General features: G+C 43.0%; 1 protein-coding gene across 2 annotated transcripts in view; it reads right to left on the bottom strand.

Moving 5' to 3' along the window:
* Positions 1 to 12,660, bottom strand: part of LOC126401239 (latent-transforming growth factor beta-binding protein 2-like) — a 103,113-nt gene that overhangs the window by 41,146 nt on the left and 49,307 nt on the right. For both annotated transcript variants that reach the window (XR_007571051.1, XM_050062360.1), the window contains exon 9: positions 4,624 to 4,698. Coding sequence is in view for 1 of the 2 variants with exons in the window: in XM_050062360.1 (XP_049918317.1) it covers positions 4,624 to 4,698 (75 nt within the window). In the remaining variant the exon portion in view is untranslated. The remainder of the gene's footprint in view (positions 1 to 4,623; positions 4,699 to 12,660) is intronic.

The following is a 12,660-nucleotide window of genomic DNA, read 5'->3' as shown; positions in this document are numbered from 1 at the left end:
TATACTCAACCAGGGAGGTCCAGGTAACACTTTTCTAAGTGTACTAACTAAGATGATTTGGTGAGTTTTATTGTGTTTCTGTCGAGTTGAATAAAGTATGTTTTATGATGAGCTAACAAGGAAATAAGGTTAAGATCAGGCAGGTGAAAGAGAGACTCTTGGATTAGTGTATGGTTATATTTTTCTGTTAAAGAAAAGAAAGTAGGTGTAAGAATAGGGCAGTTCTCAAACTCGTGGGTGTGACACACATTAGGGCCCCACTGTGTGTTGTCCAACTAACAACTAACAACAATTGTTTTCTTTTGTACTAGTCCAATGACCATGGAAAACAATTCAATGTCCTTTCTTTTAATTCTATTTCCATGTAATAAAGTCTCTGGGCTGTGGTGACCTTTCCTTTGAAATACAGACAGTAGCACAGAGGAAACAGAGGAATGTTGTACAGTATAATCTTCCTTAGCATCTTTCCTTTACAGTGTCCAATAAGGTCACGGCGTCCTTCACTTACGTCAATGAGTGAAAGTTAAAGAGGTTTTTCCCTCCGTCTGGCCTGAACCATGTGCTGGAGTGATACAGTGGCCAGTGGAGTTTGCTTATTGCTCCAACAGCTCCTGAGTCACTAAGCCAAATGGAGGCAAGCAAGCCAGTTAGTGTGCCAGCCAGGAGCATAGGGGGACATATTTCAGGCGCTTAGTCATGCGATCACACTGGGACCAGGCGAAGTTTGTTGTTCTACCGTGTTAAACAAAGAGTACATCATTAGGTCTTTTCCCATTGCTTTGACGACTGCAACCCGACAGCCTGCCACCACAGATTTTCCCAATTCTAATTAATCTGCTCTTGTTTTGTTGTTTTGCTTCCTGCTGGAAAAAGTGAGTTTATAAGGGATTGAGGCTGATAGATTCTGCGGACTGAAGCAAATCCAACAAATGCCTCAATGTTCTCTTCTTTTCTATCTCTGTTGCCCTTTGTGCTCCCTCTCTCTCTTTAAACTTTTCTATCTCTTTTAGAAGCTAAGGCTGGCCTTATAATGCCGAAGCCTCCAGCATCTCTGTTATGACAATGTAAACAAGCCTGTTAGCAGAAGCGACCTGTTTGGATGAGCAAGAATGAGGCACATACTGTGAAGACAATGAAGCAGACCACAGATGTCTTGTGCTGATATACAGAGCTAGGAACAACAATATGCTGTACGCAGGTACTGTGAGGGCTCAGGTTTAGTTTAAGCAGCATGCTATCTGGTCAGAGTTCAGGTCAGTGTTGGGCTCAGCCTTCATCACATGGGGTCTTTAATCCATGGTTCGGTTGAGTCCCAGATTAGTGCTATTGTTACAGTCTGCTGGTGGGTTGATTGGGATTGAAACTGACTTCCGTGACAACCTGTCATGAACAGCACTAATCTATTTTGAATCTAACAAATAGTCCTTGTGTGTGTCCATCGACAGCTTTTATTGTGGTTGTTTTTATTGTCTTATGCAGGGGTAGGCAACCTGCGGCTCTGGAGCCACATGCTGCTCTTCAGCCCCTCTCCAGTGGCTCCCTGTGGCTTTGACAAAAAAATATATGAAAATGAATAACAGTTATTTTTTAGCTTTTTAATTTTAATTTACCATTGTTGCAGACCTAAAGTGATTCTTACATTATCCAGTTGTAAAAATGTGTAGCCTATAAACCAAAGACTTTTTTTTTCCTCCAATATTTGGTCAACTAAAATGTGCGCCTCTTCCTTTTGTTGAACCTCAATAGCAGTGTCTAGGCGTGATTTGATCTAGCAATGCTAGCTATGGATTTAAAAATTACAAAAAAGGAAACATCTTGGAGAAAAATGGACAATTTAAGTGTGCTGACTAGGGATGTCAATGGTTAACCGATTATCAATCAACCCCGAAGAATATCTCTGACCAGTTACACATGTTGGTCTAGAGGTTAATTTTGCTACTCTATAGTTTACTGCACTGTGCACCACTTGGGTCTGGTGTGAGATAGTTGCATTAGCAGTGCAGCTCATCTGGGCATTACCACTACTAACACCATCCTGACCCAACAGCGCTGCTGTGGAAACATTGCGCCCGCCTACCAGTTTCCCCCCAGCTCGCCCTTCAGTGAGTAAGCGGCTCAATACTGAGCCATAAAACCCCTTTATTATTGTTGACTATGTTACCATTGGTAGCTCTGTTACCACTGTTAGCAGCGTCAGCATGGCTAGAGGTGCTAACACTGTAGACAATGCTAAAAGGGTTTCGCAGTTCAAAATGAAGGCGCCTATTCACCAGGGCAACTTCGGGGGAGACTGGAGGGTGGGCACAGTGTTTCCGCAGCAATATTCTATTCTTCATACTCTGTGTTACCTTCATTATAACGCTAAAATAACTTTTGCAGCTCCAGACAGTTTTTCTTGGCCAAAAATGGCTCTTTTGATAGTAAAGGTTGTCGACCCCTGGTCTAATAATAATGACTGCAATGAATCCAAACTGCATACAGTGTCAGCCAGTCTGCTGTGACCTTACTTGACCTTGGCCACTCTTAACTTCTGGAAAAAATCAATACTCACATAAACACCAGCAGACTTATTTATGGGTACTGTAAGGGAAACTGGCAGCTTTACTCTCTCAATATGTATTGGCTGTTATGGATACAGGGAGTACCTTGTGACTGCTTTGGAAGTCTCAAACCAGACATAAGTTATGGGGCCAGAAATACATCCATTAAGAAACTATGAAAAGAGGGGATGCACATTCTCAAAATGCAGCCAAAGCAGCCATTACTGGAAAAAAGTAAGTTTTCACAGGCAAATTCCTGCTACATAACCTAATATTTCGAGGTCTCGGCCCGTTGACCCAGGCAGCATTCAATATGATGAATGTCAAATGTCAGTGTTTAAAGATTGTTAGTAGTTTTTTATTAAGTTGATCCAAAATGTCAAAAGAGTTATGTAAGACTTCCATCATCTCTTCTTTGAAGTGGTGTATGAGTAATACGACCTGCTCCCAGCACTGGTTTACCACCCACAACAGACTCACTGCACACGCATCTATGTGCGCCTTTCATCTAACAAGCACAGTTACAAACGGCCAATTCAGCTGACCTAGATTCTGAAAAACAGCTTCTGTAGATAAGGGATCTTCACTGAAGTCAGAGAGCTGCGTGTGGCTCTGATGGGGCATCTTATCACATCGTAGACGTCACTGAAGGGTCAGGGAACTGCAAGCAGTAAATCAGGCCTATTACCGAATATGAGACAAGCTCTGCTCTGTTCCAATAAAATACGCTGCAAACAGCTCAGACTAGGAGCCCCAGTTTGGCAGGCTGGACACCATCCTGATAATAATGACAAAATCCCAGAAAAAGCAGGTTTTTGCCTCCTTGGCAGTGTCTGCGAGACCTGAAATTAGAAATAATTTTTGGGAATGGAGCGGCAGCTGAACGGGACAGAGACTATAAAGCGCTCCAGTAAATATTGTGGGTAACTGTCAGCTTTGCTTTTTTGGAACTCAAGAAATGAGCAACTGAAAGAGAGGAACATCTTGAAACAATCACAAAAGAAAAGCATGAATAATAGAAAGATAAATTTCCACATGTGTTGGCTAGTTGACACACTATTGGAAAATAAGTGTGTCCTTGTCCACAGGTCTTTGTTTTTATTAAAATATGTTTCCCAGCTCAATCATTACCTGAAAACATCAATGGGCCAATAGTACAGTGCTATGCGGATCAGAAAACATGTTGAACCTGCTGAACCAGTGGATGAGGCCTTACATAGATGTGGTCAAAGCTGTTCATTGGACCGTTATGTTGTTGCACTCCATAGGCTTCAGTAAGCATTGCCCTTTGGATTATGACACCATTAATCAAGTCATTGACACAGCTTAAGCAGACTGTCAGCTAAGCAGCATTTTGTTATTGAAGGCGTGCTCGTCAGCTGCATTGTTCACAGATTAAACAGTGCATTTTTCCTGTGTTTTTCAGCTGTGGTTTATTTGTTCATGCCGACTAACGCCAGTGATGTATACTAACACCAGCAACAAATATAAATAGTCTGAATTCTCCAGTGGAAGATTGTCTACAGAGTTGACACCGTGGGTGGCTTCGACTTCATGAACTACCAGCCAGCTGACAACTAGACACCTCTGGGAGGCTGCAATAGAGGAAAACCCAGTGTATGCTCAGGAAGAGTTTGTTTTTACATACAGATGGCTGGTTGAGCTGGCAGGTTTACAGGTTTTCCTCGGCTGGCATAAATAGGGTAGCTGAGCGACAAACAGATCTGCAACTAAAGCTCCCTTCCAAATACTCAGAGAGCCACATTTACCATAATCGCAGCCTGCCGTACCACTCTCCACTCAGAACCCCAAAGGCCAATTAAAACAGCAGCCCCAGGTGCTTATTGGCTGCTGAACTCTGACCCTGGAGCAAGGCTAATTGTAGTTTTGACCTGGTTCCCATAAGGGCCAGACGTACAGCAAGGAATACTTGCTTAGAAGTCCTCAGGGGTCCATGTAAGCATGGAAACATATGGGCAGTAATTTATTATCACATCTATGTCATTATATTTAATATAAGCTATGTTTCTGTTTTACATTCAGAAAACTACATTAATATTCTTCAACATATTTTATATCTTACCTTGACAGTGTGTGAGATTCATCCTCTTAAAACCTTTGGGACATTCCACCTGTCCATTTGCAATCACTGCATATGCTGAAAAACAGAAAGAGAAAGCACAGCTTTAGAAGAGCAGAAATGATCTTACACTGCCTAGCCTCTCTGTCACAAAGCATTGCATTCATCACAGAGGGAGAAGAGGAACTGGGCCTAAGGAGGGGGCCATATAACTTACAGATGTGAGAACGTCTTGGCGAGAGGAAAAATGAGGGGACCCACAGCTGGGCCTCGTGGGACTCCAAAGTGAGTGTATGGAAATGGATCCCCATCAACCGCATTTTTAAGACAGCACTGCCATCCAGCAGAATGTAAGGATAACACTCGACGTCATTTGTAATCATATTACCTATAACTCTCCTCAACCCCTAGGGACAGATGAAGGAAGTGCTTACATCATAAATATGTTGAGGAAGCCTACATGACAGCCCTGACCTTTATCATCAACCACAGTGCGAATCTACTTAAACAAGAGACTAATACTTCAGCTGTGCACGCTAGGAATGACGATGAATGTATGGCTCACAGGACAGTTATTGGCTCAAAACTTCTTTTTGCTTGTTTTGCCAAAGCAATAAAAATCACATGGTGTGTGTGTGCTTCAGGTGTGTACATTAGAGGTTCACAGGAGTGCTGCAGTAAATAACCCACTGTGGCTATAGTGACATTATGTCATTACTCATTCGGCACGCAGTCAAGCCCCAGCATGCTCCATTAAATGTACAGCGAGGTCAATGTGACTATCACATGGCTCTGTTTGTGTTTGAGTGTGTGCGTCTGTGTGTTTGAAAGAGGGAAAGAGCTGGTGTTTATGTGGTTCTATAAGTTTCTAAACAGAGACAGGGGGATTATTGGTAGCAGATCTTTCCATGACATAAACTGAGATGAGGAATTTTTCTTCACATCATGCTGAAAGGAGATGATCCAATCTCTGATTCTGGAGGGAAAAATGTGTGTTTGGGTGAGGGAAGCTCTAAGAATAACGACGTGCTTATTAGCATGACGGAACTGTTTCTCACTGTTACAGTCTCTTCAGATTACGGTCACAAATCAGACAGTTTACAGCAATAATGGTATAACTTTATATTGCTTCCTAATCATGACAGCCATGATTCTGTTCTGCACTTCTAGCACATAAACACATCGGAAAAATGCTGTTTCTGCCAACATTTCCCAAAAATATTTAGTGGCATATATACAACCAAGTTTGTTATGTCTCAGCTAAAGCAGGGTTTTCAAATTCATGAACATGTATAGGCATTTTACTTTCCCAAAATATGAAACAGGGCTTGATGTTTTCAAGGACCAGTGTGTATTTAAAGGAGTCTATAAGCAAAAATGGACTAGAGATCATCCTGTGATAGGATCACTCCAGCAGAGATGACGTGACTTGAAACAAATGTGGGACAGAGGCATGAAGTGGAGGGGCAATTGCCCTTTCCCTAATTCCTATGCCCCTACTCCCAGCCCTCTTGCTAGGACCACACCCAAGTAAGAATTGTGTTTTCTTTGCTTAAAATGAGCCCTTCATGTCTATATACGGAGAGGGTGCTGTTCCACAGAGTCCTCGATGTTTCTACAGTAGCCCAGAATGGATAAACCAAACACTGGCTTTAGAGAGGGCCTTTCATGGTTTTACATTAGCTAAAGGCCACAATAAGTTCTCCAACACGCTTGGAAATGGAGGGGTTTTCTGTTGGTTTCAATCTGCAACCTCACTGCTAGATGCCACTAAATCCTACACACCACTGTGAAATATATATATATATTAAGGTGGGTTACAACTTCACATTCATTTCAACTTGCATCATCATAAAATGAGAGTAAACGCAGAGAGAAATTATAGTATCCAACATTTCCCACTCACCGAAAACAGGAACAAATGACAGTGATGACAATCTTTGGGTTTACACCATGGCCAGAAAAAATACGATTTTACCAAAGTACAGCGCCGCTTTGAACTTGCTGCCACAGCGACGAAGGGTTGAGAACAGAGGTGACGCATGCAAGAAACTACGGTCACAGCCTTGCCAGCAAAGAAAACACATCTCTTCCCCTGGCAAAGTGCGCTGGGAAAGAGAGAAAAGTTGCTCTGAGTTTGTGACCACAACTCCAGAAAACTAGAGTGTTGATATGTGTGACTGAAAAGGAGCTCCAGTCTGATGTAGAAAAGCTATCTGGACGCCTGACTGTGGGGGAGGCAGGACCAGAAAAGATCACATCAGCCACCTACGCCACCAGACATTAGAAGCAATAGCAAAAACACAATGAATCTCCATTGTTATGACTTCTTTCAGAAATTCAGTCATTAATTTTTGAAGTCGGTAACTGGAAGGAATTAGGTAACGTATGGGTTGAGGTCCAAACCAATGGCCAGAAAAAAAAATCTTTCAATTCGTACACCAATACACAACCAATACACAACCCAGCAATCAGTCATGGGTTTGTGTCACTTTCCCAGGAGTGACTGGAATGTGTGCCACATGGAGGCTTTGGGAACACGGTCCTGGAAGCTGAGTTATGTTTTGGTCCTGCTGTGATCCAGTGGACCAGGCAGGGTCAATGTACCTGAGGGTTGACAAAGCAGAAGTGGGTCATCAGCATGAAGGGGGCAACGGGGGAAAATAGGGGAACTGTGTCAAAGCGACGCCCCTGTTCCCGTCTGCCCACCTCCTCATCTTCCTCCGCACCCTCCTAATCCCCCTTTCAAAGTTTCTGAGTAATGAGCTGTTGTGGTAGGGCGGTGGGCACGCCCTCCTGCAGCGACGGGATCAGGGAAAGTCTGGTCTGAGTGACAGCAGGGCGCACATGCCAAGGGAAGCCCAGTGGGGGAGGTCCGGGTGTCTCAATAAAGCTTATTAGCAGGGAGGTGAGGACCTCGGCAGTCAGTAACAACTTCAACATGAGTCTGAGAGACAGCTCATTTGAAAACTCTGCCTGTCTTAAAATGGTTTGAGAAAAAAGATTGAGACGTTGTAAAAGTCTTGAGCAGCTTAAAGACCTACTTATGTAAGAAGTACCACTCAGACATTAAACAGTGATGTAAAGTTGGCATGTTTCCACACATAACAGACACATTTACAGTATGTGTTCATAAAACTTTATTTGCACATAGGATCTGACTTGGCAGCTTGTACTCAACATTTCCTCATTTGCGCCCTGGACCTAAACATGCTTGTCATCAGAGTTCAGTTCAGTACATCTTTATTGTTCACTCGGGGAGATTAGTTTGCAGGTGCTGAAACTCATGCAGAGGTTGACAACAGCCATCCTAGATACTGGTTGTCTTTTGCTGATTAATTCTTTAATTTTGTACTTTTGCACCAATGTTTGATAAATCACTGAGTTGTGTCTGAATCCTACTGTACCAGCAAATCAGAACAAGAGTCGTTCCGATATGGATAGCAGTTTTGGAAATGCCTCCGATACTGACTAAAATGCTGGATCAGGTATCAGTGAGTATGCAAGTCTATGCACTGATCTGATGCCATGTAATTTAATACACTATTTAGTATCGCAGCAGGATAAAAATAGCATTTTTTCTGGGAAATCAATTCCTCTTTCACGCTGTGGCAATCACTGTTTCAGAGCCGTGAAGAATAAGTGATTTCAGGTAAATAGTGTAACATTAGCCGTTAGCAAAATGTCAGCAAGATGGCAATTTCAATGGCATTAATTCTCTGTATGTATTTGTCCATGTTTTAGGATTTGACCTGAGCCAAGCCATACAACAATGATAGCAATAATTTCACATTCACACAGTAATATACAGCTCTTTTTTTTTAATGCAGTAGTATCGGATTGGTACTCAGTATCAGCCAATTTGCAAGTTCGGGTATCAGGAATGGTATCTGGTAGGAAAAAATGGTATTGGAACGTCTCTAATCAGAACCATGTCTTCTGAACATTCACCAGATGAAAAGATGATAAGCTCCAGGCCTAAAAATCAGTGATAACTTGGCCATGTCATTTTCATTAGCGTACAAAAAGCTGAGAGTTACGGTAGAGGATTTAATTATGTGTCCGTTCTCATGCTTGTTTCTATACTCATTTGTGTAGAAAACATGGAGTTGCACAGGCAGTGGCTTGCAAGAGTGAGCTCAAGCTGCGCATCATTAGTGTCACCCTTGGTTACAAAGACTGTAGACCCAGACTGGTCTGTGTCCACTGAGGGTACAAACAGAAGCTTCTGATTGTTGTGTATCCATTTAGCCCTGTTCAACAAAAGACTTTGTCACCCCTCACTAATTTATTGTCCGTCTCCATTCAATTGTGTTGTGCATTCCACTGGCAACTGTTCAGTAATATTTGCTTAAATTCCCTGACCTGAAAGTGTAATTTAGATTCCTTGGAGCTTCTTGATAAACGGTGCTGTCCTCATTTTAATCTGAATAAATCTCTCTTCTAAACATGAAAGTAAAATTTGCTCCTCACAGGGCACTGCTGAGGGTATTCAAATGAAAGGACAGCTTATGCAAAATGAGAGAGAAAGTAAAAGGAGAACGAGGCAGGAGGCTGAGAACAGAGAGGGTTTATATTCAGATGGGTTCCTCAGCTGTACAGAAATCTTTAATTGCTAATTCGGTACAATCACTCCGTAGACCACCCTGCCCGGAGGCTGTTCTTCTAAGACGATTGAGAGGTCTGGTCCATCAATCACAGGGCTCTGAGCCCTTCACCAGCTTCCCCTGGGACTGGCCTGGGAGGCAACCTCAGTGTTGGGCTTCTCCTCCTAACTGACTGGAAAACTTGAGAGCGCGTGGGAGACGGAGGATGGAGGAGGGACTGATGCCATCCACAGGACCGCAACAGGAGACAGTCTTCCTTTCCACTCCATTGGGGGCCACTCTATAGGAAAAAAAACGAACACCAAAGCCAAGTCCTCCTCAGGACCCTTTCCAGCAATTTACTTTCTGACACGCCGCCACGGGACAAACTGGTGCCGCCGAGAGAAAACCAGGAGCAAACAGAGCTCTTTAATCACCACAGTGGGTTTCAGGTCTTTTCATTCTCTAAGATGGCAAAGCCATCTCTTCTTGGCCTTTGAGCCAATGCTTGATTGGAGCAAACAGCTTAAAGGGAAGTCATTTGCTTTCAAAGCAGAATGTCTCTTTGGCACGCGCCACATTTGCCATTCTGGCACGGTCCATATCACATGCCCTGCAAATATTGTGTCCCTGCTTGTGAGGCAAAGGCTAATCAGTTAGGACACATGGGAGTAATATCAACAACCTCCTGCTGATACGGACATAGACACAAAACCACTGTCCAAACTATGAGATATTTGCTTGATCATTAACAATCTCAGGCATGTAGCCGTATCATATTGCTATTACCATCCCATGGCACATGTGAGGCAACACAAAGGCTTTGATTAGGGGATTATTTCATTTTTCTGCAACATTAAATCTTTACTCAAAACATACTTTTCATTGTTTCGATTCACGAAAGTATGCACTTTACATCTGTGTTTGTAGTTCGACAATTTTGCTTAACGCCCTTCTCCAAGATGCTGATGGCAATGGAAGCCGCATCAAACACACATTTAAAACAGACCCACATTCCTCTATAATCTCCAATTCACTGTGGAATATTAACCACCTGGGCTAGTTCCAAAAGAAGGCATGCCACGGTACATTCCCAATAAAAATGTGCTTAACTTTGCTTGTATCCAATTAACAAATGCAACACAAACTTCATATCCATCTGCCTTCAACTGGGATTTATTGCTCGCAGTGGTTAGGACTCCTCTGCACTGATTAGCCACACTGCTGCCCAGCTAATAGATTCCATCATTCTAGTTGTATAGGGATAACACCAAGTCAACATCAATGAATCAAATGCTGTCAAAGATATGTGACGTCTCTATCTAATCACCATGAGGAGCTGCTGTGGAGCTGTTCCAATGCATCTGTTCTCTCGCTGCCTACTTCTAAGGCAAAGTCATTGCGTCTCTGGTTTTTGTTGGTCATTAACAAGTATTCATGTTTGATCAGCGTTAATAAAAAAGTAATAAGTGCAGGCTTTGGCCCCTCGTTGGATGTCAGATATATTGTCTTGGGAATAGTTGGGAAATTTGGGGGGTATGAGTTCATGTGGGAAGATCTGTGGAGCTCTGTGGGCCCCCTCCTTCTTTGCCTCATCCGACGTTTTTGATCTAAACCTCATGAAGAACAGACAACTCGCACCAGACCCTCCTCCCCTAAAAACTGCCCTATAGGTCGTCTGTGCCAACAGCTTTTTACGACCCATGTTTATGATTATTGTTAGGCGGCGACCTCTACTGGCTGTAGTAATTATGACGGGAGCAATGTAGGAAATCATTTGAAGTAGAATAAAGAACAACAAAGTGTGCATAAGGATGTGAGGAGGATTGGTGGGTCAAACAAACACAGGACTTTTATTAGGAAGCTGCTGTTCGTGTCCCTTGAGTAACCAAAAGATATTGCAGAGATATTTTGAATCACATACATGGTTACGTGGTTAAGTATCACGTTATGTTACATATTTATGAAACAAACTTAAAGGCCAGTGTGTAGGATTCAGGGGGATATATCGGCAGAAATGGAACATGATATTCGTAACTTTGTTTTAACCAAAAAATAAAAATTGTTGTGTTTTTTGTTACCAAACAATGAGCCACTTTTATCTCCATACAGAGCAGGCCCTCTACCACTGAGTTGCCATGGTGTGTCTAGAGTAGCCCAGAACGGACAAATCAAACAGTGGCTCTAGATAGGGACATTTGTCTTTTTGCATTTTCACATCAGCCACTGTAGTTCCCCAATACGCTTGGCACACTGGAGAAGTTTCAGTTTGTTGCAGTGTTGCAACCTCACCACTAGATGCCACTAAATCCTACACACATGAATTTTAAGTCATGTAACAAATTAACTTATTTCAACCCAAACCATAATCTTTTTTTAAACTTCACCAAGTAGCTTTGTTGCCTAAACCTAACCAAACCGCAACTGTGTCACAATGTTAACCACGTGTTGAAAACTGCGACCATTTCACAACAATAAATAGCGCCTGTTGCTGGTACTCCCCAGCGGTCATATATGTTGTTGTGGGAGTCATTGGTAAACGACTTATTTTCTCATTTAGGTATGAGGACGTGTTGACTCCCATGGATAGAGGTGGAATAGAAGGCAGGGTGAAGACAGCACGTGACAGTGACATCATGATGACCTTGATGACCCAGGGAGGTAGAGTTAGGGGAAGCCAAGGCTCCTGTGGGTGTGGTGGTTACTTTAGGCCCTGGGGATCCCTGATCTGGCTCCTTGGGAAGCCTCCCAGCCTCGCAGACGGGGAGAGTCACAGAGAGGGAAGCTGCCCAGCAATGACAGATGGGGAGACAAACGGCTTGTGGAATTCCATTAGCTGTGAAACTCACAGTGAGGGAGGGGCTGCCAGCACAATTATACAGAGTCATGCCAGCACTACAGTATGGGTCAGACTCAGGCCACAGCAAACGGCCTTCAGTTGGCTTGTTGAACCTGAGATTGCTTTACTGATAGAGATTTATCCGTAAGTCCTCGCCAGAGGTGCACAAACCACACTATGCTGGCTGAAGGATAAACTTCTCCTCAGTTTCCATGAGCTTCTTATGGGACCTGCGCAACCAAACTGATTGGAGCAAACAGCTTAACTTTACTCAACAAGTCACTTCTTGTCTCTCATACAGTCTTTTACATTTTGACCACCTCTGTCAGATCTCATCAGATTCTCTATCAGAAAGGACATTCCTAGATTATCTTAGTTTTAAATTCTAACAAAAGTGCACTGTGCAATGTTTTTTCTTCATGCCACCTCATCATCAGAACCAGAGGGATGGAGCTGACTGCAGCCTCTACTGGTTGATCTGGATCTCATTATGACCCAGGAATCCTCAGCATGTGACTTTTAAAGACTCTGGCTCCTGCAGGCTTCGGCTCCCACTGAGATGGGATGCACTGGCATTTATGCCCTACATAACGTCAGACCTCCATCACATACAAA

This window comes from Epinephelus moara, chromosome 14 (assembly GCF_006386435.1).
Source record: "Epinephelus moara isolate mb chromosome 14, YSFRI_EMoa_1.0, whole genome shotgun sequence".
NCBI lineage: Eukaryota > Metazoa > Chordata > Actinopteri > Perciformes > Serranidae > Epinephelus > Epinephelus moara.
The sequence above is the reverse complement of the archived record's forward strand: the minus strand, read 5'-3'. Positions and strand labels throughout refer to the sequence as shown.